At 54.8% G+C, this 24,566-nt stretch overlaps 4 protein-coding genes and 2 pseudogenes across 4 annotated transcripts; 3 read left to right on the forward strand and 3 right to left on the reverse strand.

Moving 5' to 3' along the window:
* Positions 1-852: 852 nt before the first annotated feature.
* Positions 853-2,090, reverse strand: LOC122152797 (annotated as a pseudogene).
* Positions 2,091-4,044: 1,954 nt separating this feature from the next.
* LOC122152798 lies at positions 4,045-5,532 on the forward strand. The gene is made up of 3 exons (XM_042787098.1): positions 4,045-4,269; positions 4,585-4,737; positions 5,102-5,532. The coding sequence occupies exons 1-3, from the start codon at positions 4,045-4,047 to the stop codon at positions 5,435-5,437; spliced, it is 714 nt and encodes a 237-aa protein (XP_042643032.1). The 3' UTR covers positions 5,438-5,532.
* Positions 5,533-8,531: 2,999 nt separating this feature from the next.
* Positions 8,532-12,835, reverse strand: LOC122152799. Its single transcript, XM_042787099.1, has 4 exons — positions 12,814-12,835; positions 12,285-12,463; positions 9,438-9,590; positions 8,532-9,119 (listed from the first exon to the last, which is right to left on the reverse strand). The coding sequence occupies exons 1-4, from the start codon at positions 12,833-12,835 to the stop codon at positions 8,784-8,786; spliced, it is 690 nt and encodes a 229-aa protein (XP_042643033.1). The 3' UTR covers positions 8,532-8,783.
* A 20-nt stretch (positions 12,836-12,855) lies between these two features.
* LOC116962538 (feather keratin 1-like) lies at positions 12,856-14,487 on the forward strand. Its single transcript, XM_042787100.1, has 3 exons — positions 12,856-12,888; positions 13,562-13,714; positions 14,058-14,487. The coding sequence occupies exons 1-3, from the start codon at positions 12,856-12,858 to the stop codon at positions 14,391-14,393; spliced, it is 522 nt and encodes a 173-aa protein (XP_042643034.1). The 3' UTR covers positions 14,394-14,487.
* A 2,308-nt stretch (positions 14,488-16,795) lies between these two features.
* LOC122152848 lies at positions 16,796-17,735 on the reverse strand (annotated as a pseudogene).
* A 4,591-nt stretch (positions 17,736-22,326) lies between these two features.
* On the forward strand, positions 22,327-22,702 carry LOC122152847 (feather keratin 1-like). Its single transcript, XM_042787364.1, has one exon. The coding sequence runs from the start codon at positions 22,344-22,346 to the stop codon at positions 22,656-22,658; it is 315 nt and encodes a 104-aa protein (XP_042643298.1). The 5' UTR covers positions 22,327-22,343; the 3' UTR covers positions 22,659-22,702.
* Positions 22,703-24,566: the final 1,864 nt, after the last annotated feature.

Genomic DNA, 24,566 nt, shown 5'->3' on the forward strand with positions numbered 1-24,566 from the left:
GCCACGTGTGAGAACATTGTGGTTGTGATAGGGACCCAAACACCACCTACAGTAATAGCTTCAGCAGAAAAAAAAAAAAAAAATGGACAAGTGAACGCCTCCATATGATCGAATAACAAGGGGGTGAGGAGGAGGAAGCGTCTGGTTGGGAAGCTGGTCGTTCCTTCAGGAAAGAAGTGGGAAGAAGAAGTGAGAGAGATTGCTGCAGAGATGGAAAGTACCCAGTCCCTGACCTCGAGAGAACTTTGAGACATGTGGAAAGATGAGAGACGGTAGCCAGGTGAGCAGAGTACTGCCTGGCAACTCCGATGCTGGGAGCGTGGGGCCAAGAGTCAGCCACTGATTGGTGAGGAAGCCCAAAAGTTGGGATCCTTTTCCAGGGACCAGGCAGTTGACAGTGGAATTGGAAAAAAGACAATGAATTGCGGTCTCTGGAGGTATCTCCTGTTGACCCTGAGGGCAAGATGAAGGTGGTCACATCCCAGTAGTAGTGATCAATAACATCTGTATCCTCACCAATCTGGCAACAAGACAACAATAACTGATTACAAGAAAGATGATTAACAGCCTCTGCATGGTCCATTCTTCTGCAGGACACTGCAGCCTCAGTGGTGAGGGAAGCGTTGCCCTGGGGAAGCTATGGGTGTACGGGTACCTGGGGAGCCTTCGCCATTCCCAAAGTGAGGCGAGGGTGAACCGATGCATGACTGTGGATAATCAAAGCAAGCCCGTGTCACTGCACAGCCATCCTCAAGAAGCCATTGCCAGAGCCACCCCTGAGCAACCACATCTCTCTTGCTCATGAACAAGGGAGAGCCTCTGCAGGGGAAAGGATGACACAGAGGCATGGGCTGATATGCAGCAGAGCTTTAATGAGACAAAGGAGGAAATGAGGTTGCTTTGAGTTGAGGTGCCAGTGCAGGGAGCACCAGGGACAGAAAGGTGCGTGCGCACCACGGCTGTGGCAGAGATCCCAGCAGGTGTCCATCTGCAACAAGCCCCACAGAGGGAGCAGGGCCAGCAGGGCCTCCCTAGGCTGGCTTTGTGGGGCTCCCAGCCCCGCGGAGCACAAGGCAACAAGGACACAGGAGGGAAAGGATAGAGTGGAAGAAGGGGAGGGCAGCCGTGGGCCGTGATCTCAGAGAGCCTGGGCTGGCCCCATTGTTTCAGAAGGGGTGCTGATGTTGCTCAGCCGCTCTGAGAGCAAGAACCCAATGCTCCGTCCGCAGTCCGGTATCATCTTGTGGGTCCCTGAGGCCCTTCCCCAGGGCCGTCGCCGGCAGCTTTAGCAGGGGAGGCACCTCCTGCCGCAGTAGCGACTGCCCAAGCCGGAGAGGCCAAAGCCCCCGGAGGAGATGGGCACTCCCTCAGAGCTGAGGATGCTGCCGACGGCGGCGGAGGTGGAGGAGCCCACGGCGGTGCTCTGCGGGAAGGAGCTGAGGATGGGGCCGGGCAGGGTCACCACCACGGGGGAGGGCTGGATGACGACAGTGGAGCTCTGGCACTGCCTGACACAGGGCTCATTGCAGCTGTTGGCCAGCGGGGTCGGGCCGCAGGGCTGGCATGGCACGCAGGGCAGGCACCAGTTGTAGCAGGACATGTCTCGACAGTGGAGATGAACCTGAGAGCAGGAGCAGAGGAAGGCAAAGCTTGAAGTGTGTTTCAACAACAAGTCACCCCAGCACAACGGAGGAAAGACATCAGCTGTATACAAGAGGCAAAGGCATTTTGGGGAGGCCGTAGCGTTTCTGCTTCCCATTACCCTAAAAGAGCCCGGAGAAGAGTGAACACGTCCATTGAGGTCCATGCTTACCCAGAGGTCACTTCAGTTGACCCCAGCCTATCTCCATGTGATATTTTCGTCCCCTTTCCCTCTCTCATGATAAGCCGTCCTATCACCCAGCTTATGACAAAGGGGCAAGTATTTGAATGAGAAAACTTGAGGGCGAAGAGGAGGAGAAAGGGGAGGAACAGGAGGAACAGCTTCAAACTCACCTTGTTCCCAAGGAGATGGAGGCGAGAGGAGTGGATGAGAGAGTGAGGGGAAGGGCCCGCTTTATACTGCTCCTGCACTGCCCTGGGGCCTCCATCACTGCACACGGGCAGTAATTTTCCAAAGGACTCACCTCCAAAGCAAAATAGCCTACCTAGTGGCACATGTGGTGTTTTGGTTTTTCTCAACACTGTCCCTTCATTTCCTCATTTCTGACATGACTATTAGGCCACAGAGGCTCCTTTCAAATATCAAGACGAGTGGCCCAAGGACTTCCCGGACACAAACACATTGGTACAGGCAGAAGCTCTGCTCCAAGTGCTGGAGGGGTCTGTGCAGGAAGAGACAATATAATGGGTCTGGGGAAATCTGGTGATGCTGTTTTCAACTCTCTTTTCAGGAAGGTGCACATAGCCTCCCACCAATGCAGTCCTCCCCTGTTTTTGTCAGTTTGCTTGCCAAAGACGTTGCCGCTCAGGGCAGTCTCTGTGCCTCCCCAACCAATGCTGTCAGCAGGCTTGCAGAAGGACAATGTAATCCAACCAAGTCCCGTGATTCCACAACAACCCTGTGGAGTCAGTTCCCTTCTCACTTCATGAGTCGTGTGCTGAGGCTCAGAAAAGGGCCTTGGTCCTCCCACTCACCTCACACCACCATTCACCTTGGTTGCACGCTTTGTACCCTGACACACAGAAGACACTTTTCCAAGTCAGGCTGATTGACCTGTAAGCCCCCCAAGCTCTGGTTGAGCTGACATGAAGGTGGTGCTGAGGGCAATGGCTGTTGGGGCTGCCTCGAGCAGTGTACTCAAATACAGCCCAATGCCTGAGAATAGTTTTCTAGGGCAGGGATGGAGCTGCCCTGGCTGCAGGGCAATTCAGCCCTGCGTGGGACACGGGCCTGCAGACAGCACGCACTCCTGGCTTGGCCTCACACCAAAAGGCTGACACGTGGCCCATCCACAATTAGAGTGTGACTCGCCATGGGTAGGGAGAGTCTATCCCAGGAAGCTTGCCTACTGAACACATTCCCTTGCCCTCCTGGGATGCGTCCCACCTGCCTCCATGTCTGCAGGGAAGACTCCTTGATGTAGTCTGAGAGGTGGCTTTGTACCCAGGGCCCTTCTGAGCACATTCCTCCCAGAACATCCTCTCTACAGCACACTGTCTTTGTTTAGGAAGATGGGGCCTGGCTGTCCATTCCTTTCCACCCTCAAAGTCTCTGCTTGTTTGTCTGAGTATTGTGCTGGACCCTTCTTGCTGTTGGAACACGACGTGCCTAAGGTGCTGCCAGATCTTCTGAGCTCCTTTGCACTTCACAGCTGCCTCTGTGGCATACTACCTACCAGCTGCCTGAATAGGCCAAATTTGGCATGCCTGAAAAGCAGGGCTTGTACTCTGCTACTCTCTCTGCTACTCTCTTTGAGATCAACATTTGCTGCGATTCCCTCATGCACCTGAACCAGCCACCTCCACAGGGAAGGCCGGGAGCTTGGTCAGGCCAGATTTCCCCTCCATAAATCCATGCTGACCACTCACAATCCCCTTCTTGTCCTTTCATCTTGGGAAAGGGCTTCCAGGATGATTTGCTCCATCACCTTTGCAGGGATGGAGGTGAGGATGTCTGGTCTGTCACTCGCGGGCTCCTTCCTTGTGCCTGTCTTGAAGACAGGAGGACCACTGGCTTTCTTCCAGCCCTCACATGCATTCCCTGACTGCTGTGGCTTTCAAAGGGAGTTGAGAGTGGCTTTGTCGTGACACCAACCAACTCCCTTCGGTGCTTGACTTCTGGTTCCTTGCACTCAGGTCAGTTCAATCTCTTTCAGTGTTCCCACAACAGTCCCTCCTCTACAGCAGGCATGTCTTTCCTGCTCCAGACTTTCCAAGGAATGTCAGGAGACTGATCCCTCGACAACAAATCGTGACAGTAAAGAACAAGGCCAAGAACCCTTGGAGTAGTTCCACCTTTCCTGTATCCACTGTCCTCTGCGAAGCTGCTCCATTCAAAACTGCTGCTGCCTTTCACCAAAACTGGTTTTGCTGCTGACCTAAATGGAAGAAGACTGTCTTATTGCCCTCCACATCCTTCACCTGACTGAATGCCAGTTGGACTTTGGCTTTCCTAACCCCAACCCTGCATACTCAGTCCAACTAGCAAATGCTCTCCACCAAGAAAAGAGCATTGAGAGGAAGATGGCTGAAACAATTGGCACAGCCTGGTTGCTTGGAGATGCCACAGCTAGTGACCGTTGGAGCAACCCGAGAGAGAAGCACATGGTACGTCCTTGGAAAGCAGTGCCTTTGGGTGCTCTGCGGACTGGTGCAGCACAGGGCAGAGCTGGGCGTCTTCCTGCCAAAGGGATTGCAAACCGTCCCTCTTCACTGCCCCACGCCAACATCCCCTGCCTGCATAGGACCCCTCCACCAGTTGGGAGGTATCTTCTGCCCAAGTTGACATGGTCCTGCCATGGAAATTATTTGGCTTCTCAGCCCGGCACATGAAAGGAGCCTGCATGGAAAACCAGGCATGTCAAAAATGTGGAAATGAAGCAACAGTGTTGACGGAAACCAAAACACAACCTGTGCTACTAGGTACGTTATTTTGCTTTGGAGGTGAGTCTGTTGGAAAGTTACTGTCCATGTGCAGTGACTGTGGGCCTGAAGCAGTGCATGAGCAGTATAAAAGCAGGCCCTTCCCCTCACTCTCTCATCCGTTCCACTCGCCTCCATCTCCTTGGGAATAAGGTGACTCTGAAGCACTTTCTCCTCCTTCTCCTTCTCCTCTGGAGTCTTCAACACATACGTGTTCCTTTTTCCCTTCTGGGTGTTGGAACTGCATCTTTTAGGAGAAAGGAGGGGACAGAAGGTGTGGAAATGTGACAAGCTGGGCCATGGTTGAGATGTCTCCTGAGCTATGGTGTAGGTGGGGACCTTCCCTGGGCTTGGTCACTCTGTGCAGGGCTCTTTGGGGCTGACAGGAAGGAGAAACACATGGGACTCCCTACAATGTCTCTTGTATCCAGATCATGTCTTTCCTCCCTCGTGGTGGGGTGACTCGCTGTTATTGAAACACCCTTCATGCTTTGCTTTATCCAGCTACCACTCCCAGGTTCGTCTCCACTGTGCAGATATGTCCTGCTACAACCAGTGCCTGCCCTGCGTGCCATGCCAGCCCTGCGGCCCGACCCCGCTGGCCAACAGCTGCAATGAGCCCTGTGTCAGGCAGTGCCAGGACTCCACCATCGTCATCCAGCCCTCCCCCGTGGTGGTGACCCTGCCCGGCCCCATCCTCAGCTCCTTCCCGCAGAGCACCGCCGTGGGCTCCTCCACCTCCGCCGCCGTCGGCAGCATCCTCAGCTCTGAGGGAGTGCCCATCTCCTCCGGGGGCTTTGGCCTCTCCGGCTTGGGCAGTCGCTACTGCGGCAGGAGGTGCCTCCCCTGCTAAAGCTGCCGGCGACGGCCCTGGGGAAGGGCCTCGGGGACCCACAAGATGCTACCGGACTGCGGACGGAGCATTGGGTTCTTGCTCTCAGAGCAGCTGAGCAACATCAGCACCCCTTCTAAAAGAATGGGGCCAGCCCAGGCTCTCTGAGATCACGGCCCACGGCTGCCCTCCCCTTCTTCCACTCTCTCCTTTCCCTCCCGTGTCCTTGTTGCCTTGTGCTGCCCGGGGCTGGGAGCCCCACAAAGCCAGCCTAGGGAGGCCCTGCTGGCCCTGCTCCCTCTGTGGGGCTTGTTGCAGATGGACACCTGCTGGGATCTCTGCCACAGCCGTGGTGCACATGCACCTCTCTGCCCCCGCTGAGCTTTTCCATGGAGACGGCACTCACACTGACCTCATTTACATCATTTCACACATTGAAGTTGTGCTGCATCCCGGCCCATGCCTCTGTGTCATCCTTTCCCCTGCAGAGGCTCTCCCAAGATGCCCAGGGAGACACATGGTGCACAGGACAGGTTTAGGGAAGGGGTTGTTAGGGATGGCTGTGCAGTGACTGTTGACACAGACCTGCTTTGAGTGTACTTAGTCACGCATCTGGTGGACATCCGATTGCTTTCCAAACTTCTTTGCCTGTCTGGGGCTGGATACAATCACCCAATGCAGTTTGATGGACGTAGCTCCCCCAAAGATGCTTTGAGCTCTCCCACCAAAGCATTCACTTCTCCACATTCCGCCAGCCCTGGGCCCTCAGACTTTCCTCCCCAAGGAAGCTCTCTGGCCTCCTCACCATGCTGTGCACCCTCAGCTGAACTCACACCACTTGGTCAAGGACGTTTGTGCGTTACAGCCCAAACCTCGACGCAGTGTTCTAGATGCCACCAGCCTGTTGGAGAATGGCTCAGAGACAAGGGTCCTGTGCCTTTAGCCAATAGATTGTAAGCCTGCATGCCTAAGTTGTGCCTTGTCATGTATTAAGAAAATCTTTGAACGAACGTTAGCGCAGGCTCTGCTCCTACAAAAAGAAAAAGGGGGAATTGTTGGAGAATGGCTCAGAGACAAGGGTCCTGAGCCCACCGAGCAATTGTATGATCAGAGCCTGCTCTAGCTGCTGATGCTGAGCCTCACTAGGGTTTGCCTGCAGCTGCTCGCAGCTGCTGATACATGAGGAATGTCAAGGACGCTTCAGCCCTGTGTACCGTGGTGTGTCGAAAACAGGTTAAGGGGAATTAGGAATAGTGGTCTGAGAAACCTAGTGTTATGATAACGGTGGTCTGAGAAACATTGTGTTACGGTACGGTCGTGTATTGAAAACAAGTCAACAGGAATCAGAAATAGTAGCATGAGAAACTTAGTGTTATGAGAAGCTTGTGCTGTAAGCTAACTGCAAGTATGCGGACCGTGCGAATACGACCTTTAGAGCTTAAGCCAATCAGCTAGTGACTAGTAGGCATAATAATTATCATTGTCTGTATAAATATATGTAACATGGACCAATAAAGACACACGTTGATTGATGCTCTATCACCCACACTGAACCCGTCTCGGCGTGTCGTTCGTCCGTGGCTCCGCACCAGCCAAGTGCTGAGCAGAGTGGGATCATTGCACCCATCGGTCTCCTGGCTACGGTGTGGCTCTGGTAGCTCAGGATGTTGATGAGAGTCCGTGGTGCCTGGGAACAGTGCTGGCAGTCACACCTCTTTTGATGGGGATACTGCAAAAGCACCTTTCCCCGGCCCTGCTTTGGGACTGTGCTTGTCAGGGGCTGAAGGACGTGTGGGGAGACAGGGCTGGCTGATCCCAAGCCAGCTGACATCTGGGGCTCTGGGTGCACATGTGTCATCTTGCCCAGCTGTGTCCTGCAGCACCTCAGCAGCTCCCCCTTCCTCCCCTGCAAGCCTCTCTGAAGCCTTTGCTGCTGGTCACCGCGCTGCTTTGGAGAGCTCCTGGACAGACCTTTGAGACACCCAGCCAGCACCTGCCCCGCGTCTCTCCCTCCCTCCCTCTCTCCAGAAACCTTCCCACGAAGACCCGGGCACAGACCGGCAAGGAGCAGGGCAAGGGGGACATTCACTGCCCGGGGGGCTGTGTGGGGTCCTGACCCCGGCAAGCACTAAGCACCCACCAGCTTCTCTGCTTCTAGTCGCTTCTCATTAGGCTCCACCTGCACAACTACACCCAGTCTCAGGTCCCCAGTATGGAAAAGACACGGGTCTCTTAGAGCAGGTCCAGAGAAGGGCCTCAAAAATGATGGGAGGGATACACCAACCCTCCTATGAAGAAATGCCTAGGGGCTTGGGTTTTTTCACTTGGGAGTAGAGAAGGCTCTGGTGAGACCTTCTTGCAGTCATTCAGAGATATAAACGGGACTTATAAGGAAGGCAAAGAGAGACTTTATCAAGGCCTGTAGTAAAAGAACAACGCTTTTACCGTCAAACAGGGTAGACGTAGATTGGACATAAGGAAGAAATTTATTTTGATGAAGGTGGCGAGACACTGGCAAATGTTGCCCAGAGAATGATGAGATGCCCCATCACTGGAAGTGATCAAAGTCACTTCTGACGGAGCTCTGAGTAATGAGATGTAGCGACAGATATCTCTGCCCAAGGCAGAGGGGTCAGACTAGATGGTCTTTAAAGGTCTCCTCCAACCAAAACCATTTTAGGATTGCATAATAATAATAAAACTCTGTGACAAGGCAGCCCACTGCACTGTGTCCCTCCCTTTCAGAATGCTGCGGTTAGGGTGGGTTGTCCTGGCATCTCCTGGGAAGCTAGAGCACATGCCTTGTCAGTACCACATTCCCGCCTGACACCTTGCATCACAGTGTTGTGCTTACTGAGGAAAAAGAAAAGGTGTGCACAACAAAGTGGATGGTATTCACTGAACTGCATAGGGTAATTCTGTTCAGTCCAAAATTGACAGAAACATTTAGAAATTAGAAAATCACCTGATACATGACTAAGCAGGCTTAGTGGAAGCCTGTGCTGGTAATCACGGATAAACATCGCCAACCGAGCCCCTCCCAAAAAACAACCCGAGAAATATAGCGCATCTTGGGAGAGTATCTGCAGGGGAAAGGATGCACAGAAACATGGGCTGGGATGCAGTAGAACTTTAATAAATTAAATGATGGAAAGAAAACAAAAACACGGGAAGGAAAAGAGAAAGTCAAAGAAGGGCAAGGCAAGCGTGTGCCATGTTCTCAGAGAGCCTGGGCTGGCCCCGTTCTTTTAGAAGGGGTGCTGATGTTGCTCAGCCGCTCTGAGAGCAAGAACCCAATGCTCCGTCCCCAGTCCGGTAGCATCTTGTGGGTCCCCGAGACCCTTCCCCAGGGCCGTCGCCGGCAGCTTTAGCAGGGGAGGCACCTCCTGCCGCAGTAGCGACTGCCCAAGCCGGAGAGGCCAAAGCCCCCGGAGGAGATGGGCACTCCCTCAGAGCTGAGGATGCTGCCGACGGCGGCGGAGGTGGAGGAGCCCACGGCGGTGCTCTGCGGGAAGGAGCTGAGGATGGGGCCGGGCAGGGTCACCACCACGGGGGAGGGCTGGATGGCGACGGTGGAGTCCTGGCACTGCCTGACACAGGACTCATTGCAGCTGTTGGCCAGCGGGGTCGGGCCGCAGGGCTGGCATGGCACGCAGGGCAGGCACTGGTTGTAGCAGGACATGTCTGGACGGTGGAGACAAACCTGGGAGTGGGATCAGTGGAAATCAACACACAAGGGGTGGTTGAAGAGCAGCCTGTACCCCAGCGTGAGGAATACCCTTACCCTCAGCTTAATAGAGCCAACCAAGGGCGACCATGACCACACTGGTCCCCACCTAGCCCATAGCTCAGGAGACACCTCAGCCAAGCCCCAACCTCTCCTTCTGCTCACTTCCCTCTCCCATAGCAGCAGCCTCAAGACCCAGCATAGGAGAAAGAGACAAGCTGTGCGCTGAGAAAACACAGAGGAGGACAAGGAGGAGGAACAGGAGGCGGAAGAGGACAAAGGCTCCAGACTCACCTTGTTCTCAAGGAGATGGAAGTGAGGGTAATGGATGAGAGAGTGAGGAGAAGGGCCTGCTTTTATACTGCTACTACACTGCCCCAGGCCTAGAGTCGCAGCACACGGGCGGTAATTTTCCAACAGACTCACCTCCAAAGCAAAATAGCCTACCTAGTGGCACAGGTTGTGCTTTGGTTTCCATCAACACTGTTGTTTCATTTCCTCATTTCTGACATCATCATTACACCGCTGAGGCTCCTTTGAAGTACCAGCAGGAGAGGCCCAAGGATTTCATGAGCCGGACCATGTCAGTGCAAGCAGAAGATGTGCCTCCGAGTACTGGAGGGGTCTGTGCAGGTGGAGGACATGGGTCTGAGGAAATCTGGTGAGTTAGTTTGCAAACCCCTCTGCAGGAAGGTAGGCCTCTCTTCCCAACAAAGCAGTCCTCCCTTTGGGTGCCCAAAAGCTCCTGTGACTGAGGTCCTCCCACTCTCCTCTAAACAGCATCCGCTTTGGTTGAACAATATGGATTCTGACCACTCAGAGACATAAAGGCCTGGCCACTTTTCCAAAACACGCTGATGGGCAAGTGATCCCCCCATTGAAATGTGGGTGTGCTGGCAAGGTCATGCTGAGGGCAGTGGCCGTTGGGGCTGCCTCGAGCAGTGTACTCAAATACAGCCCAATGCCTGAGAATAGTTTTCTAGGGCAGGGATGGAGCTGCCCTAGCTGCAGGGCAATTCAGCCCTGCGTGGGACACGGGCCTGCAGACAGCACGCACTCCTGGCTTGGCCTCACACCAAAAGGCTGACACGTGGCCCATCCAAAATTAGCATGACTCGCCATGGGTAGGGAGAGTCTATCCCAGGAAGCTTGCCTACTGAACACATTCCCTTGCCTTCCTGGGATGCGTCCCAGCCGTCTCCATGTCTGCAGGGCAGGGAAGTACATCGCCTACTTGATGTAGTCTGAGAGGTGGCTTTGTACCCAGGGCCCTTCTGAGCACATCCCCGCCCTGAGCATCCTCCAGCAGGTGGCTCTGCAGGGTCCCGACGGCCCTCACTCCTTGGGGAGTTGAGGGAAGTTTCCTTGCCTCTCCAGTGGTGCTGGGTTGTACTCCATGCCGAGGAGTCTTTTAGGTTACGGGAGGGGAGGTGTGATGTAGCCCTAATGTCGGGAAAAGACATACCACGCGGCACACAATCATGAGTCCAAGCCCGTGGAGGGGAGTTTTCTGAAGCCCTTCCTTTCCCTCCCCCGGGGTATTCAGGAGAGCTCCTCACCGCAGCCCTGTCTCTTTGGACAGGAAGATGAGGCCTGTGTGTGTGTGTGTCTGTTCCCTCCCACCCTCCAAGTCTCTCCCCAAGGCTGACTCTTCCCCCAGGGCCAGATTGTCCCAGAGGAGGTTCTTCCTTTCCCCAGGCAGGACTTGACATTCTTTCTTTGTAATGCCATGAGGCTTCTGTGGGACCAGTCTCCCGGCCCCTCTCCTTCTACCTCTATGGCAGCCCTGCCCTGGGGCACATCAACTGGTATGAATGGGTTGACTTTTCTCAGGCAGTCCTTGATTCGATGGCCACCCATGGCTGGGAGGTCTCTCCCTCCTTCCTTCAGCTCTTCCAGAGGGCACAGCAGCCTGGGAGACATTCTAGGTGAACACTGAAAGAGTCAAGGTGTTGACTCCCACCAGCCTACTGTCTCTCTACTCTTTGTGAAATCAGATGTCCCAGCCAGCTGTTGGCCCACACTTTCCTCCATCAGTCTTTGGCTACATTTGTAGGGCTCAATGTTTGCCTGAAGTTTCTTGCCTGTTGCACTCGATACCTCTTGCAAGACTCAAGGCAGGATGAGCTCTAGCTTTCCTAACATGATCGCAACATGCCTACTTATTCTTTCCACATTTGAAGCTCACCCCTCCTCCCAAATAGAGGATGTGGCTTGTTCTTCCTGGTGCTCCACCAGGAGCAAAACGCTTACCCAGTTCGGATCTCCTGAAATGCCTGTTTGATTTCTGACTATTGGGATGGACCCTTCTTGCACTTGGACCATGAGGTGCCTAAGGTGCTGCCAGCTCTTCTGAGCTCCTTTGCACTTCACAGCCACCTCCATGGCATACTACATACCAGCTGTCTGAATAGGCCAAATCTGGCATGCCTGAAGTCCAGGGGCTGTACTCTGATGCTCGCTTTCCTTCCTCCCTTCAGGTCTTGAATTCCACTGTTTCTCACGTGCAAGAGCCAAGGCTGCCCTTGATTCCAAAGTTCCAAATCATTCCTTCCCTCGTGGGGGCAGCTGTGCCTCACCCGTCTTTGGCCCAGGACAGAATCGCAGGATCCTTCAGGTTGGAAGGGACCTCTGGAGATCGTCTAGTCCAAACGTCCCTGCTCAAAGCAGGGTCAGCCCCTGGACGATGCTGAGGGCCATGTCCTCTCAAGCTCTGAACACCTCCAAGGATGAGGACTCCGTAACCTGTTCAGGCAATCCCAGATGGTGCTTTCTCGCTCTCACCCTAACAGAGTCTTTTCTCGTCTTTTCGTGGAATCTCCCGTATTGCAGTATGTGCCTCTTACCGCTTGTCCCTTCAGACGATAGGACTCGGGACGGTCTGGCACCATGATCGTGACTCTCTCCCATCAGCTTTTTTAACCCAGTGCTACGAAGCGTGTTCCGGGGCCTTCTCTCCTTCAGGGTGAACAACCAAGACGTCTCGCAGCCCCTCCTGCCTCAGGGGCTCCAGTTGCTTCGTGGGCTCTGTGGCCCTTTGCTGGACTCATGCCAGCATGGCTGTGACTCCCTCGTACTGAGCAGCCACGAACTGGACAGAAATTGTGCTTTCAACAGTGCTTAGCCAAGAAGACGGCTCACCTGCTGCAGTATGATCGCAACAATCTTCTTAATGCAGACCAGGACACTGTCAGATGCCATTTCTCCGGAGGTCCAGGCTGCCTCATGGTGTCCTCCGGGACCCATGTCCTCTGCTGCAAAGCTGTTGAGCAGTCCACCAGGCCCGGCCTGTACTGGTGCAGGAAATTCTTCCTCCCCCACTGCACGACATTGCATAGAGGGCTTAAGCAGTACTGGCCCCTGTCTAGACCCCTACGGGGCACCAGGAGACAGTGGCCACCAGCTGGACTTTGTGCCACTCGTCACAACCCATGGAGACAAGCAGCCCTGCCAGATTTCCATCCCCAGCACTGCCATCTTCCCCAGACTCTATTTTGACACTTCGCCTGCAAGGATTCTCACAGCAGACAGACTCAAAGGCCAGCTTTAGATGAGGTCGGTAACATTTGCTGCACTTCCCACATGCACTGGAGCCCCGCACAGCATCAGAGAAGGCCAGGAGGTTGGTCAGGCCTGCTTTCCCCTCCATAAATCCATGCTGACCACTCACAATCCCCTTCTTGTCCTTTCATCTTGGGAAAGGGCTTCCAGGATGATTTGCTACATCACCTTTGCAGGGATGGGGGTGAGGATGACTGGTCTGTAATTCCCGGGAGCCTCCTTCGTGCACTTCTTGAAGACAGGCAGCCCACTGGCTTTCTTCCAGCCCTCACATGCATTCCCTGACTGCTGTGGCTTTCAAAGGGAGTTGAGAGTGGCCTTGTCGTGACACTAACCAACTCCCTTGGGTGCATGACTTCTGGTTCCTCGCACTCCTGTCAGTCCAAGCTCATTCAATGCTCCCACACCTGACCCTCCTCTACAGCAGGCATGTCTTCCCTGCTCCAGACTTTCCAAGGAATGTCAGGAGCCTGATCTCTCAACGGCAAATGCTGCCACTAAAGACCAAGGCCAAGAACTCTTGCACTACCTCCACCATCACTATAAAGCCTGTCCGGAGGGAAGCTGCTCTGTGGAGCACCGAGGCTGCCTTTCACCAAGCCTGCTTTTGGTGCTGACCGGCCTGGAAGAAAAACTTCTTCTTGCCCTCCACATGTTTTCCCTGAACCAATGCCACATGGACCCCTCCGGCACTTCAGAAGCACCTCATGCTAGCAGTGAAACAACCCTCTCCAGGAAATCCTTGGGCCTCTCATCCTCCCACATGAAAGGAGCCAGCATGGCAGGCCAGGCATGCCAGAGATGAGGAAATGAAATGTCAGTGGTGACGGAAGCCAAAACACGAACTGTGCCATCAGGTAGGATATTCTGCTCTGGAGGTGAGTCTGTTGGAAAATTACTGCCTGGGTGCAGCGACTGTGGTCCTGGGGCATTTCTGGAGCAGTATAAAAGCGGGCCCATCTCCTCACTCTCTCATTCACTCTTCTCACCTCCACCTCCTTGGGAACAAGGTGACTCTGAAGCCCTTTCTTTTCTCCCTCCTCATCTTCCTCGTTCCTCTCTTATCTGGGTTGAGGGGTTGCTTACCAGGGAAGAGGGAGGTGGGGACAAGGTGTGGCATGGAGAGAGACGGAGGTTTGGCTACAGTGAGCCTTAAATTAGGCAGGGACTTCACTGGAATTGGTCGGTTTTGGCAGGGGACTTTTGAACCGGTGGGAAGGAGAAACCCACGGGCCTCCCTACAGTCCTCCCACCTTTTCTCACCACTTCTTGATTTTTCCTTTCTCCTGGTGGAGTGACTCGTTGTTGTCCAAACACACCTTGTGCTATGTTTTCCCTTGATCCTGCTGCCAGGTTCATCTCCACTGTCGAGACATGTCCTGCTACAACCAGTGCCTGCCCTGCGTGCCATGCCGGCCCTGCGGCCCGACCCCACTGGCCAACAGCTGCAATGAGCCCTGTGTCAGGCAGTGCCAGGACTCCACCGTCGTCATCCAGCCCTCCCCCGTGGTGGTGACCCTGCCCGGCCCCATCCTCAGCTCCTTCCCGCAGAGCACCGCCGTGGGCTCCTCCACCTCCGCCGCCGTCGGCAGCATCCTCAGCTCTGAGGGAGTGCCCATCTCCTCCGGGGGCTTTGGCCTCTCCGGCTTGGGCAGTCGCTACTGCGGCAGGAGGTGCCTCCCCTGCTAAAGCTGCCGGCGACGGCCCTGGGGAAGGGCCTCGGGGACCCACAAGATGCTACCAGACTGGGGATGGAGCATTGGGTTCTTGCTCTCAGAGTGGCTGAGCAAAATCAGCACTTCCTCTAAAAGAATGGGGCCAGCCCAGGCTCTCTGAAATCACGGCCCACAGCTGCCCTCCCCTTCTTCCACTCTCTCCTTTCCCTCCCGTGTCCTTGTTGCCTTGTGCTGCCCGGGGCTGGGAGCCCCACAAAGCCAGCCTAGGGAGGCCCTGCTGGCCCTGCTCCCTCTGTGGGGCTTGTTGCAGATGGACACCTGCTGGGATCTCTGCCACAGCCGTGGTGCACATGCACCTCTCTGCCCCCGCTGCGCTTTTCCATGGAGACGGCACTCACACTGAACTCGTTTACTTCATTTCACACATTAAAGTTGTGCTGCATCCCAGCCCATGCCTCTGTGTCATCCTTTCCCCTGCAGAGGCTCTCCCAAGATGCCCAGGGAGACACATGGTGCACAGGACAGGTTTAGGGAAGGGGTTGTTAGGGGTGGCTGTGCAGTGACTGTTGACACAGACCTGCTTTGAGTGTACTTAGTCACGCATCTGGTGGACATCCGATTGCTTTCCAAACTTCTCTGCCTGTCTGGGGCTGGATACAATCACCCAATGCAGTTTGATGGACGTAGCTCCCCCAAAGATGCTTTGAGCTCTCCCACCAAAGCATTCACTTCACATTCCGCCAGCCCTGGGCCCTCAGACTTTCCTCCCCAAGGAAGCTCTCTGGCCTCCTCACCATGCTGTGCACCCTCAGCTGAACTCACACCACTTGGTCAAGGACGTTTGTGCGTTACAGCCCAAACCTCGACGCAGTGTTCTAGATGCCACCAGCCAAGTGCTGAGCAGAGTGGGATCATTGTACCAATCGGTCTCCTGGCTACGGTGTGGCTCTGGTAGCTCAGGATGTTGATGAGAGTCCGTGGTGCCTGGGAACAGTGCTGGCAGTCACACCTCTTTTGATGGGGATACTGCAAAAGCACCTTTCCCCGGCCCTGCTTTGGGACTGTGCTTGTCAGGGGCTGAAGGACGTGTGGGGAGACAGGGCTGGCTGATCCCAAGCCAGCTGACATCTGGGGCTCTGGGTGCACATGTGTCATCTTGCCCAGCTGTGTCCTGCAGCACCTCAGCAGCTCCCCCTTCCTCCCCTGCAAGCCTCTCTGAAGCCTTTGCTGCTGGTCACCGCGCTGCTTTGGAGAGCTCCTGGACAGACCTTTGAGACACCCAGCCAGCACCTGCCCCGCGTCTCTCCCTCCCTCCCTCTCTCCAGAAACCTTCCCACGAAGACCCGGGCACAGACCGGCAAGGAGCAGGGCAAGGGGGACATTCACTGCCCGGGGGGCTGTGTGGGGTCCTGACCCCGGCAAGCACTAAGCACCCACCAGCTTCTCTGCTTCTAGTCCCTTCACATTAGGCTCCACCTGCACAACTACACCCAGTCTCAGGTCCCCAGTATGGAAAAGACACGGGCCTCTTAGAGCAGGTCCAGAGAAGGGCCTCAAAAATGATGGGAGGGATACACCAACCCTCCTATGAAGAAATGCCTAGGGGCTTGGGTTTTTTCACTTGGGAGTAGAGAAGGCTCTGGTGAGACCTTCTTGCAGTCATTCAGAGATATAAACGGGACTTATAAGGAAGGCAAAGAGAGACTTTATCAAGGCCTGTAGTAAAAGAACAACGCTTTTACCGTCAAACAGGGTAGACGTAGATTGGACATAAGGAAGAAATTTATTTTGATGAAGGTGGCGAGACACTGGCAAATGTTGCCCAGAGAATGATGAGATGCCCCATCACTGGAAGTGATCAAAGTCACTTCTGACGGAGCTCTGAGTAATGAGATGTAGCGACAGATATCTCTGCCCAAGGCAGAGGGGTCAGACTAGATGGTCTTTAAAGGTCTCCTCCAACCAAAACCATTTTAGGATTGCATAATAATAATAATAAAACTCTGTGACAAGGCAGCCCACTGCACTGTGTCCCTCCCTTTCAGAATGCTGCGGTTAGGGTGGGTTGTCCTGGCATCTCCTGGGAAGCTAGAGCACATGCCTTGTCAGTACCACATTCCCGCCTGACACCTTGCATCACAGTGTTGAGCTTACTGAGGAAAAAGAAAAGGTGTGCACAACAAAGTGGATGGTATTCACTGAACTGCATAGGGTAATTCTGTTCAGTCCAAAATTGACAGAAACATTTAGAAATTAGAAAATCACCTGATACATGACTAAGCAGGCTTAGTGGAAGCCTGTGCTGGTAATCACGGATAAACATCGCCAACCGAGCCCCTCCCAAAAAACAACCCGAGAAATATAGCGCATCTTGGGAGAGTATCTGCAGGGGAAAGGATGCACAGAAACATGGGCTGGGATGCAGTAGAACTTTAATAAATTAAATGATGGAAAGAAAACAAAAACACGGGAAGGAAAAGAGAAAGTCAAAGAAGGGCAAGGCAAGCGTGTGCCATGTTCTCAGAGAGCCTGGGCTGGCCCCGTTCTTTTAGAAGGGGTGCTGATGTTGCTCAGCCGCTCTGAGAGCAAGAACCCAATGCTCCGTCCGCAGTCCGGTAGCATCTTGTGGGTCCCCGAGGCCCTTCCCCAGGGCCGTCGCTGGCAGCTTTAGCAGGGGAGGCACCTCCTGCCGCAGTAGCGACTGCCCAAGCCGGAGAGGCCAAAGCCCCCGGAGGAGATGGGCACTCCCTCAGAGCTGAGGATGCTGCCGACGGCGGCGGAGGTGGAGGAGCCCACGGCGGTGCTCTGCGGGAAGGAGCTGAGGATGGGGCCGGGCAGGGTCACCACCACGGGGGAGGGCTGGATGACGACGGTGGAGTCCTGGCACTGCCTGACACAGGACTCATTACAGCTGTTGGCCAGCGGGGTCGGGCCGCAGGGCTGGCATGGCACGCAGGGCAGGCACTGGTTGTAGCAGGACATGTCTGGACGATGGAGTCGAACCTGGGAGTGGGATCAGTGGAAATCAACACACAAGGGGTGGTTGAAGAGCAGCCTGTTCCCCAGCGTGAGGAATACCCTTACCCTCAGCTTAATAGAGCCAACCAAGGGCGACCATGACCACACTGGTCCCCACCTAGCCCATAGCTCAGGAGACACCTCAGCCAAGCCCCAACCTCTCCTTCTGCTCACTTCCCTCTCCCATAGCAGCAGCCTCAAGACCCAGCATAGGAGAAAGAGACAAGCTGTGCGCTGAGAAAACACAGAGGAGGACAAGGAGGAGGAACAGGAGGCGGAAGAGGACAAAGGGCTCCAGACTCACCTTGTTCTCAAGGAGATGGAAGTGAGGGTAATGGATGAGAGAGTGAGGAGAAGGGCCTGCTTTTATACTGCTACTACACTGCCCCAGGCCTAGAGTTGCAGCACACGGGCGGTAATTTTCCAACAGACTCACCTCCAAAGCAAAATAGCCTACCTAGTGGCACAGGTTGTGCTTTGGTTTCCATCAACACTGTTGTTTCATTTCCTCATTTCTGACATCATCATTACACCGCTGAGGCTCCTTTGAAGTACCAGCAGGAGAGGCCCAAGGATTTCATGAGCCGGACCATGTCAGTGCAAGCAGAAGATGTGCCTCCGAGTACTGGAGGGGTCTGTGCAGGTGGAGGACATGGGTCTGAGGAAATCTGGTGAGTTAGTTTGCAAACCCCTCTGCAGGAAGGTAGGCCTCTCTTCCCAACAAAGCAGTCCTCCCTTTGGGTGCCCAAAAGCTCCTGTGACTGAGGTCCTCCCACTCTCCTCTAAACACCATCCGCTTTGGTTGAACAATATGGATTCTGACCACTCAGAGACATAAAGGCCTGGCCACTTTTCCAAAACACGCTGATGGGCAAGTGATCCCCCCATTGAAATGTGGGTGTGCTGGCAAGGTCATGCTGAGGGCAGTGGCCGTTGGGGCTGCCTCGAGCAGTGTACTCAAATACAGCCCAATGCCTGAGAATAGTTTTCTAGGGCAGGGATGGAGCTGCCCTGGCTGCAGGGCAATTCAGCCCTGCGTGGGACACGGGCCTGCAGACAGCACGCACTCCTGGCTTGGCCTCACACCAAAAGGCTGACACGTGGCCCATCCAAAATTAGCATGACTCGCCATGGGTAGGGAGAGTCTATCCCAGGAAGCTTGCCTACTGAACACATTCCCTTGCCTTCCTGGGATGCGTCCCAGCCGTCTCCATGTCTGCAGGGCAGGGAAGTACATCGCCTACTTGATGTAGTCTGAGAGGTGGCTTTGTACCCAGGGCCCTTCTGAGCACATCCCCGCCCTGAGCATCCTCCAGCAGGTGGCTCTGCAGGGTCCCGACGGCCCTCACTCCTTGGGGAGTTGAGGGAAGTTTCCTTGCCTCTCCAGTGGTGCTGGGTTGTACTCCATGCCGAGGAGTCTTTTAGGTTACGGGAGGGGAGGTGTGATGTAGCCCTAATGTCGGGAAAAGACATACCACGCGGCACACAATCATGAGTCCAAGCCCGTGGAGGGGAGTTTTCTGAAGCCCTTCCTTTCCCTCCCCCGGGGTATTCAGGAGAGCTCCTCACCGCAGCCCTGTCTCTTTGGACAGGAAGATGAGGCCTGTGTGTGTGTGTGTCTGTTCCCTCCCACCCTCCAAGTCTCTCCCCAAGGCTGACTCTTCCCCCAGGGCCAGATTGTCCCAGAGGAGGTTCTTCCTTTCCCCAGGCAGGACTTGACATTCTTTCTTTGTAATGCCATGAGGCTTCTGTGGGACCAGTCTCCCGGCCCCTCTCCTTCTACCTCTATGGCAGCCCTGCCCTGGGGCACATCAACTGGTATGAATGGGTTGACTTTTCTCAGGCAGTCCTTGATTCGATGGCCACCCATGGCTGGGAGGTCTCTCCCTCCTTCCTTCAGCTCTTCCAGAGGGCACAGCAGCCTGGGAGACATTCTAGGTGAACACTGAAAGAGTCAAGGTGTTGACTCCCACCAGCCTACTGTCTCTCTACTCTTTGTGAAATCAGATGTCCCAGCCAGCTGTTGGCCCACACTTTCCTCCATCAGTCTTTGGCTACATTTGTAGGGCTCAATGTTTGCCTGAAGTTTCTTGCCTGTTGCACTCGATACCTCTTGCAAGACTCAAGGCAGGATGAGCTCTAGCTTTCCTAACATGATCGCAACATGCCTACTTATTCTTTCCACATTTGAAGCTCACCCCTCCTCCCAAATAGAGGATGTGGCTTGTTCTTCCTGGTGCTCCACCAGGAGCAAAACGCTTACCCAGTTCGGATCTCCTGAAATGCCTGTTTGATTTCTGACTATTGGGATGGACCCTTCTTGCACTTGGACCATGAGGTGCCTAAGGTGCTGCCAGCTCTTCTGAGCTCCTTTGCACTTCACAGCCACCTCCATGGCATACTACATACCAGCTGTCTGAATAGGCCAAATCTGGCATGCCTGAAGTCCAGGGGCTGTACTCTGATGCTCGCTTTCCTTCCTCCCTTCAGGTCTTGAATTCCACTGTTTCTCACGTGCAAGAGCCAAGGCTGCCCTTGATTCCAAAGTTCCAAATCATTCCTTCCCTCGTGGGGGCAGCTGTGCCTCACCCGTCTTTGGCCCAGGACAGAATCGCAGGATCCTTCAGGTTGGAAGGGACCTCTGGAGATCGTCTAGTCCAAACGTCCCTGCTCAAAGCAGGGTCAGCCCCTGGACGATGCTGAGGGCCATGTCCTCTCAAGCTCTGAACACCTCCAAGGATGAGGACTCCGTAACCTGTTCAGGCAATCCCAGATGGTGCTTTCTCGCTCTCACCCTAACAGAGTCTTTTCTCGTCTTTTCGTGGAATCTCCCGTATTGCAGTATGTGCCTCTTACCGCTTGTCCCTTCAGACGATAGGACTCGGGACAGTCTGGCACCATGATCGTGACTCTCTCCCATCAGCTTTTTTAACCCAGTGCTACGAAGCGTGTTCCGGGGCCTTCTCTCCTTCAGGGTGAACAACCAAGACCTCTCGCAGCCCCTCCTGCCTCAGGGGCTCCAGTTGCTTCGTGGGCTCTGTGGCCCTTTGCTGGACTCATGCCAGCATGGCTGTGACTCCCTCGTACTGAGCAGCCACGAACTGGACAGAAATTGTGCTTTCAACAGTGCTTAGCCAAGAAGACGGCTCACCTGCTGCAGTATGATCGCAACAATCTTCTTAATGCAGACCAGGACACTGTCAGATGCCATTTCTCCGGAGGTCCAGGCTGCCTCATGGTGTCCTCCGGGACCCATGTCCTCTGCTGCAAAGCTGTTGAGCAGTCCACCAGGCCCGGCCTGTACTGGTGCAGGAAATTCTTCCTCCCCCACTGCATGACATTGCATAGAGGGCTTAAGCAGTACTGGCCCCTGTCTAGACCCCTACGGGGCACCAGGAGACAGTGGCCACCAGCTGGACTTTGTGCCACTCGTCACAACCCATGGAGACAAGCAGCCCTGCCAGATTTCCATCCCCAGCACTGCCATCTTCCCCAGACTCTATTTTGACACTTCGCCTGCAAGGATTCTCACAGCAGACAGACTCAAAGGCCAGCTTTAGATGAGGTCGGTAACATTTGCTGCACTTCCCACATGCACTGGAGCCCCGCACAGCATCAGAGAAGGCCAGGAGGTTGGTCAGGCCTGCTTTCCCCTCCATAAATCCATGCTGACCACTCACAATCCCCTTCTTGTCCTTTCATCTTGGGAAAGGGCTTCCAGGATGATTTGCTACATCACCTTTGCAGGGATGGGGGTGAGGATGACTGGTCTGTAATTCCCGGGAGCCTCCTTCGTGCACTTCTTGAAGACAGGCAGCCCACTGGCTTTCTTCCAGCCCTCACATGCATTCCCTGACTGCTGTGGCTTTCAAAGGGAGTTGAGAGTGGCCTTGTCGTGACACTAACCAACTCCCTTGGGTGCATGACTTCTGGTTCCTCGCACTCCTGTCAGTCCAAGCTCATTCAATGCTCCCACACCTGACCATCCTCTACAGCAGGCATGTCTTCCCTGCTCCAGACTTTCCAAGGAATGTCAGGAGCCTGATCTCTCAACGGCAAATGCTGCCAGTAAAGACCAAGGCCAAGAACTCTTGGACTACCTCCACCATCACTATAACGCCTGTCCGGAGGGAAGCTGCTCTGTGGAGCACCTAGGCTGCCTTTCACCAAGCCTGCTTTTGGTGCTGACCGGCCTGGAAGAAAAACTTCTTCTTGCCCTCCACATCTTGTCCCAGAACCAATGTCACATGGACCCCTCCGGCACTTCAGAAACACCTCGTGCCCGCAGTGAAACAACCCTCTCCAGGAAATCCTTGGGCCTCTCATCCTCCCACATGAAAGGAGCCAGCATGGCAGGCCAGGCATGCCAGAGATGAGGAAATGAAATGTCAGTGGTGACGGAAGCCAAAACACGAACTGTGCCATCAGGTAGGATATTCTGCTCTGGAGGTGAGTCTGTTGGAAAATTACTGCCTGGGTGCAGCGACTGTGGTCCTGGGGCATTTCTGGAGCAGTATAAAAGCGGGCCCATCTCCTCACTCTCTCATTCACTCTTCTCACCTCCACCTCCTTGGGAACAAAGTGACTCTGAAGCCCTTTCTTTTCTCCCTCCTCATCTTCCTCGTTCCTCTCTTATCTGGGTTGAGGGGTTGCTTACCAGGGAAGAGGGAGGTGGGGACAAGGTGTGGCATGGAGAGAGACGGAGGTTTGGCTACAGTGAGCCTTAAATTAGGCAGGGACTTCACTGGAATTGGTCGGTTTTGGCAGGGGACTTTTGAACCGGTGGGAAGGAGAAACCCACGGGCCTCCCTACAGTCCTCCCACCTTTTCTCACCACTTCTTGATTTTTCCTTTCTCCTGGTGGAGTGACTCGTTGTTGTCCAAACACACCTTGTGCTATGTTTTCCCTTGATCCTGCTGCCAGGTTCATCTCCACTGTCGAGACATGTCCTGCTACAACCAGTGCCTGCCCTGCGTGCCATGCCGGCCCTGCGGCCCGACCCCACTGGCCAACAGCTGCAATGAGCCCTGTGTCAGGCAGTGCCAGGACTCCACCGTCGTCATCCAGCCCTCCCCCGTGGTGGTGACCCTGCCCGGCCCCATCCTCAGCTCCTTCCCGCAGAGCACCGCCGTGGGCTCCTCCACCTCCGCCGCCGTCGGCAGCATCCTCAGCTCTGAGGGAGTGCCCATCTCCTCCGGGGGCTTTGGCCTCTCCGGCTTGGGCAGTCGCTACTGCGGCAGGAGGTGCCTCCCCTGCTAAAGCTGCCGGCGACGGCCCTGGGGAAGGGCCTTGGGGACCCACAAGATGCTACCAGACTGGGGATGGAGCATTGGGTTCTTGCTCTCAGAGTGGCTGAGCAAAATCAGCACTTCCTCTAAAAGAATGGGGCCAGCCCAGGCTCTCTGAAATCACGGCCCACAGCTGCCCTCCCCTTCTTCCACTCTCTCCTTTCCCTCCCGTGTCCTTGTTGCCTTGTGCTGCCCGGGGCTGGGAGCCCCACAAAGCCAGCCTAGGGAGGCCCTGCTGGCCCTGCTCCCTCTGTGGGGCTTGTTGCAGATGGACACCTGCTGGGATCTCTGCCACAGCCGTGGTGCACATGCACCTCTCTGTCCCCGCTGCGCTTTTCCATGGAGATGGCACTCACACTGACCTCGTTTACATCATTTCACACATTAAAGTTGTGCTGCATCCCAGCCCATGCCTCTGTGTCATCCTTTCCCCTGCAGAGGCTCTCCCAAGATGCCCAGGGAGACACATGGTGCACAGGACAGGTTTAGGGAAGGGGTTGTTAGGGGTGGCTGTGCAGTGACTGTTGACACAGACCTGCTTTGAGTGTACTTAGTCACGCATCTGGTGGACATCCGATTGCTTTCCAAACTTCTCTGCCTGTCTGGGGCTGGATACAATCACCCAATGCAGTTTGATGGACGTAGCTCCCCCAAAGATGCTTTGAGCTCTCCCACCAAAGCATTCACTTCACATTCCGCCAGCCCTGGGCCCTCAGACTTTCCTCCCCAAGGAAGCTCTCTGGCCTCCTCACCATGCTGTGCACCCTCAGCTGAACTCACACCACTTGGTCAAGGACGTTTGTGCGTTACAGCCCAAACCTCGACGCAGTGTTCTAGATGCCACCAGCCAAGTGCTGAGCAGAGTGGGATCATTGTACCAATCGGTCTCCTGGCTACGGTGTGGCTCTGGTAGCTCAGGATGTTGATGAGAGTCCGTGGTGCCTGGGAACAGTGCTGGCAGTCACACCTCTTTTGATGGGGATACTGCAAAAGCACCTTTCCCCGGCCCTGCTTTGGGACTGTGCTTGTCAGGGGCTGAAGGACGTGTGGGGAGACAGGGCTGGCTGATCCCAAGCCAGCTGACATCTGGGGCTCTGGGTGCACATGTGTCATCTTGCCCAGCTGTGTCCTGCAGCACCTCAGCAGCTCCCCCTTCCTCCCCTGCAAGCCTCTCTGAAGCCTTTGCTGCTGGTCACCGCGCTGCTTTGGAGAGCTCCTGGACAGACCTTTGAGACACCCAGCCAGCACCTGCCCCGCGTCTCTCCCTCCCTCCCTCTCTCCAGAAACCTTCCCACGAAGACCCGGGCACAGACCGGCAAGGAGCAGGGCAAGGGGGACATTCACTGCCCGGGGGGCTGTGTGGGGTCCTGACCCCGGCAAGCACTAAGCACCCACCAGCTTCTCTGCTTCTAGTCCCTTCACATTAGGCTCCACCTGCACAACTACACCCAGTCTCAGGTCCCCAGTATGGAAAAGACACGGGCCTCTTAGAGCAGGTCCAGAGAAGGGCCTCAAAAATGATGGGAGGGATACACCAACCCTCCTATGAAGAAATGCCTAGGGGCTTGGGTTTTTTCACTTGGGAGTAGAGAAGGCTCTGGTGAGACCTTCTTGCAGTCATTCAGAGATATAAACGGGACTTATAAGGAAGGCAAAGAGAGACTTTATCAAGGCCTGTAGTAAAAGAACAACGCTTTTACCGTCAAACAGGGTAGACGTAGATTGGACATAAGGAAGAAATTTATTTTGATGAAGGTGGCGAGACACTGGCAAATGTTGCCCAGAGAATGATGAGATGCCCCATCACTGGAAGTGATCAAAGTCACTTCTGACGGAGCTCTGAGTAATGAGATGTAGCGACAGATATCTCTGCCCAAGG

This window comes from Tyto alba, unplaced genomic scaffold, assembly GCF_018691265.1.
Source record: "Tyto alba isolate M040663 unplaced genomic scaffold, T.alba_DEE_v4.0 Super-Scaffold_12, whole genome shotgun sequence".
Taxonomy (NCBI): domain Eukaryota; kingdom Metazoa; phylum Chordata; class Aves; order Strigiformes; family Tytonidae; genus Tyto; species Tyto alba.

Coding starts and splice junctions, on each gene's coding strand:
- LOC122152798 (XM_042787098.1), top strand. CDS start 4,045: ATGGAAGAAGACTGTCTTATTGCCCTCCACATCCTTCACCTGACTGAA. Junction 4,270..4,584: donor ACCCGAGAGAGAAGCACATG/GTACGTCCTTGG, acceptor CTGTGCTACTAG/GTACGTTATTTTGCTTTGGA. Junction 4,738..5,101: donor TCCATCTCCTTGGGAATAAG/GTGACTCTGAAG, acceptor TACCACTCCCAG/GTTCGTCTCCACTGTGCAGA.
- LOC122152847 (XM_042787364.1), top strand. CDS start 22,344: ATGTCCTGCTACAACCAGTGCCTGCCCTGCGTGCCATGCCGGCCCTGC.
- LOC116962538 (XM_042787100.1), top strand. CDS start 12,856: ATGATTTGCTACATCACCTTTGCAGGGATGGGG. Junction 12,889..13,561: donor TCACCTTTGCAGGGATGGGG/GTGAGGATGACT, acceptor CTGTGCCATCAG/GTAGGATATTCTGCTCTGGA. Junction 13,715..14,057: donor TCCACCTCCTTGGGAACAAG/GTGACTCTGAAG, acceptor TCCTGCTGCCAG/GTTCATCTCCACTGTCGAGA.
- LOC122152799 (XM_042787099.1), bottom strand. CDS start 12,835: ATGAAAGGACAAGAAGGGGATT. Junction 12,464..12,813: donor GAAAGGACAAGAAGGGGATT/GTGAGTGGTCAG, acceptor AATGTCGTGCAG/TGGGGGAGGAAGAATTTCCT. Junction 9,120..9,437: donor TCCATCTCCTTGAGAACAAG/GTGAGTCTGGAG, acceptor TCCCACTCCCAG/GTTTGTCTCCACCGTCCAGA.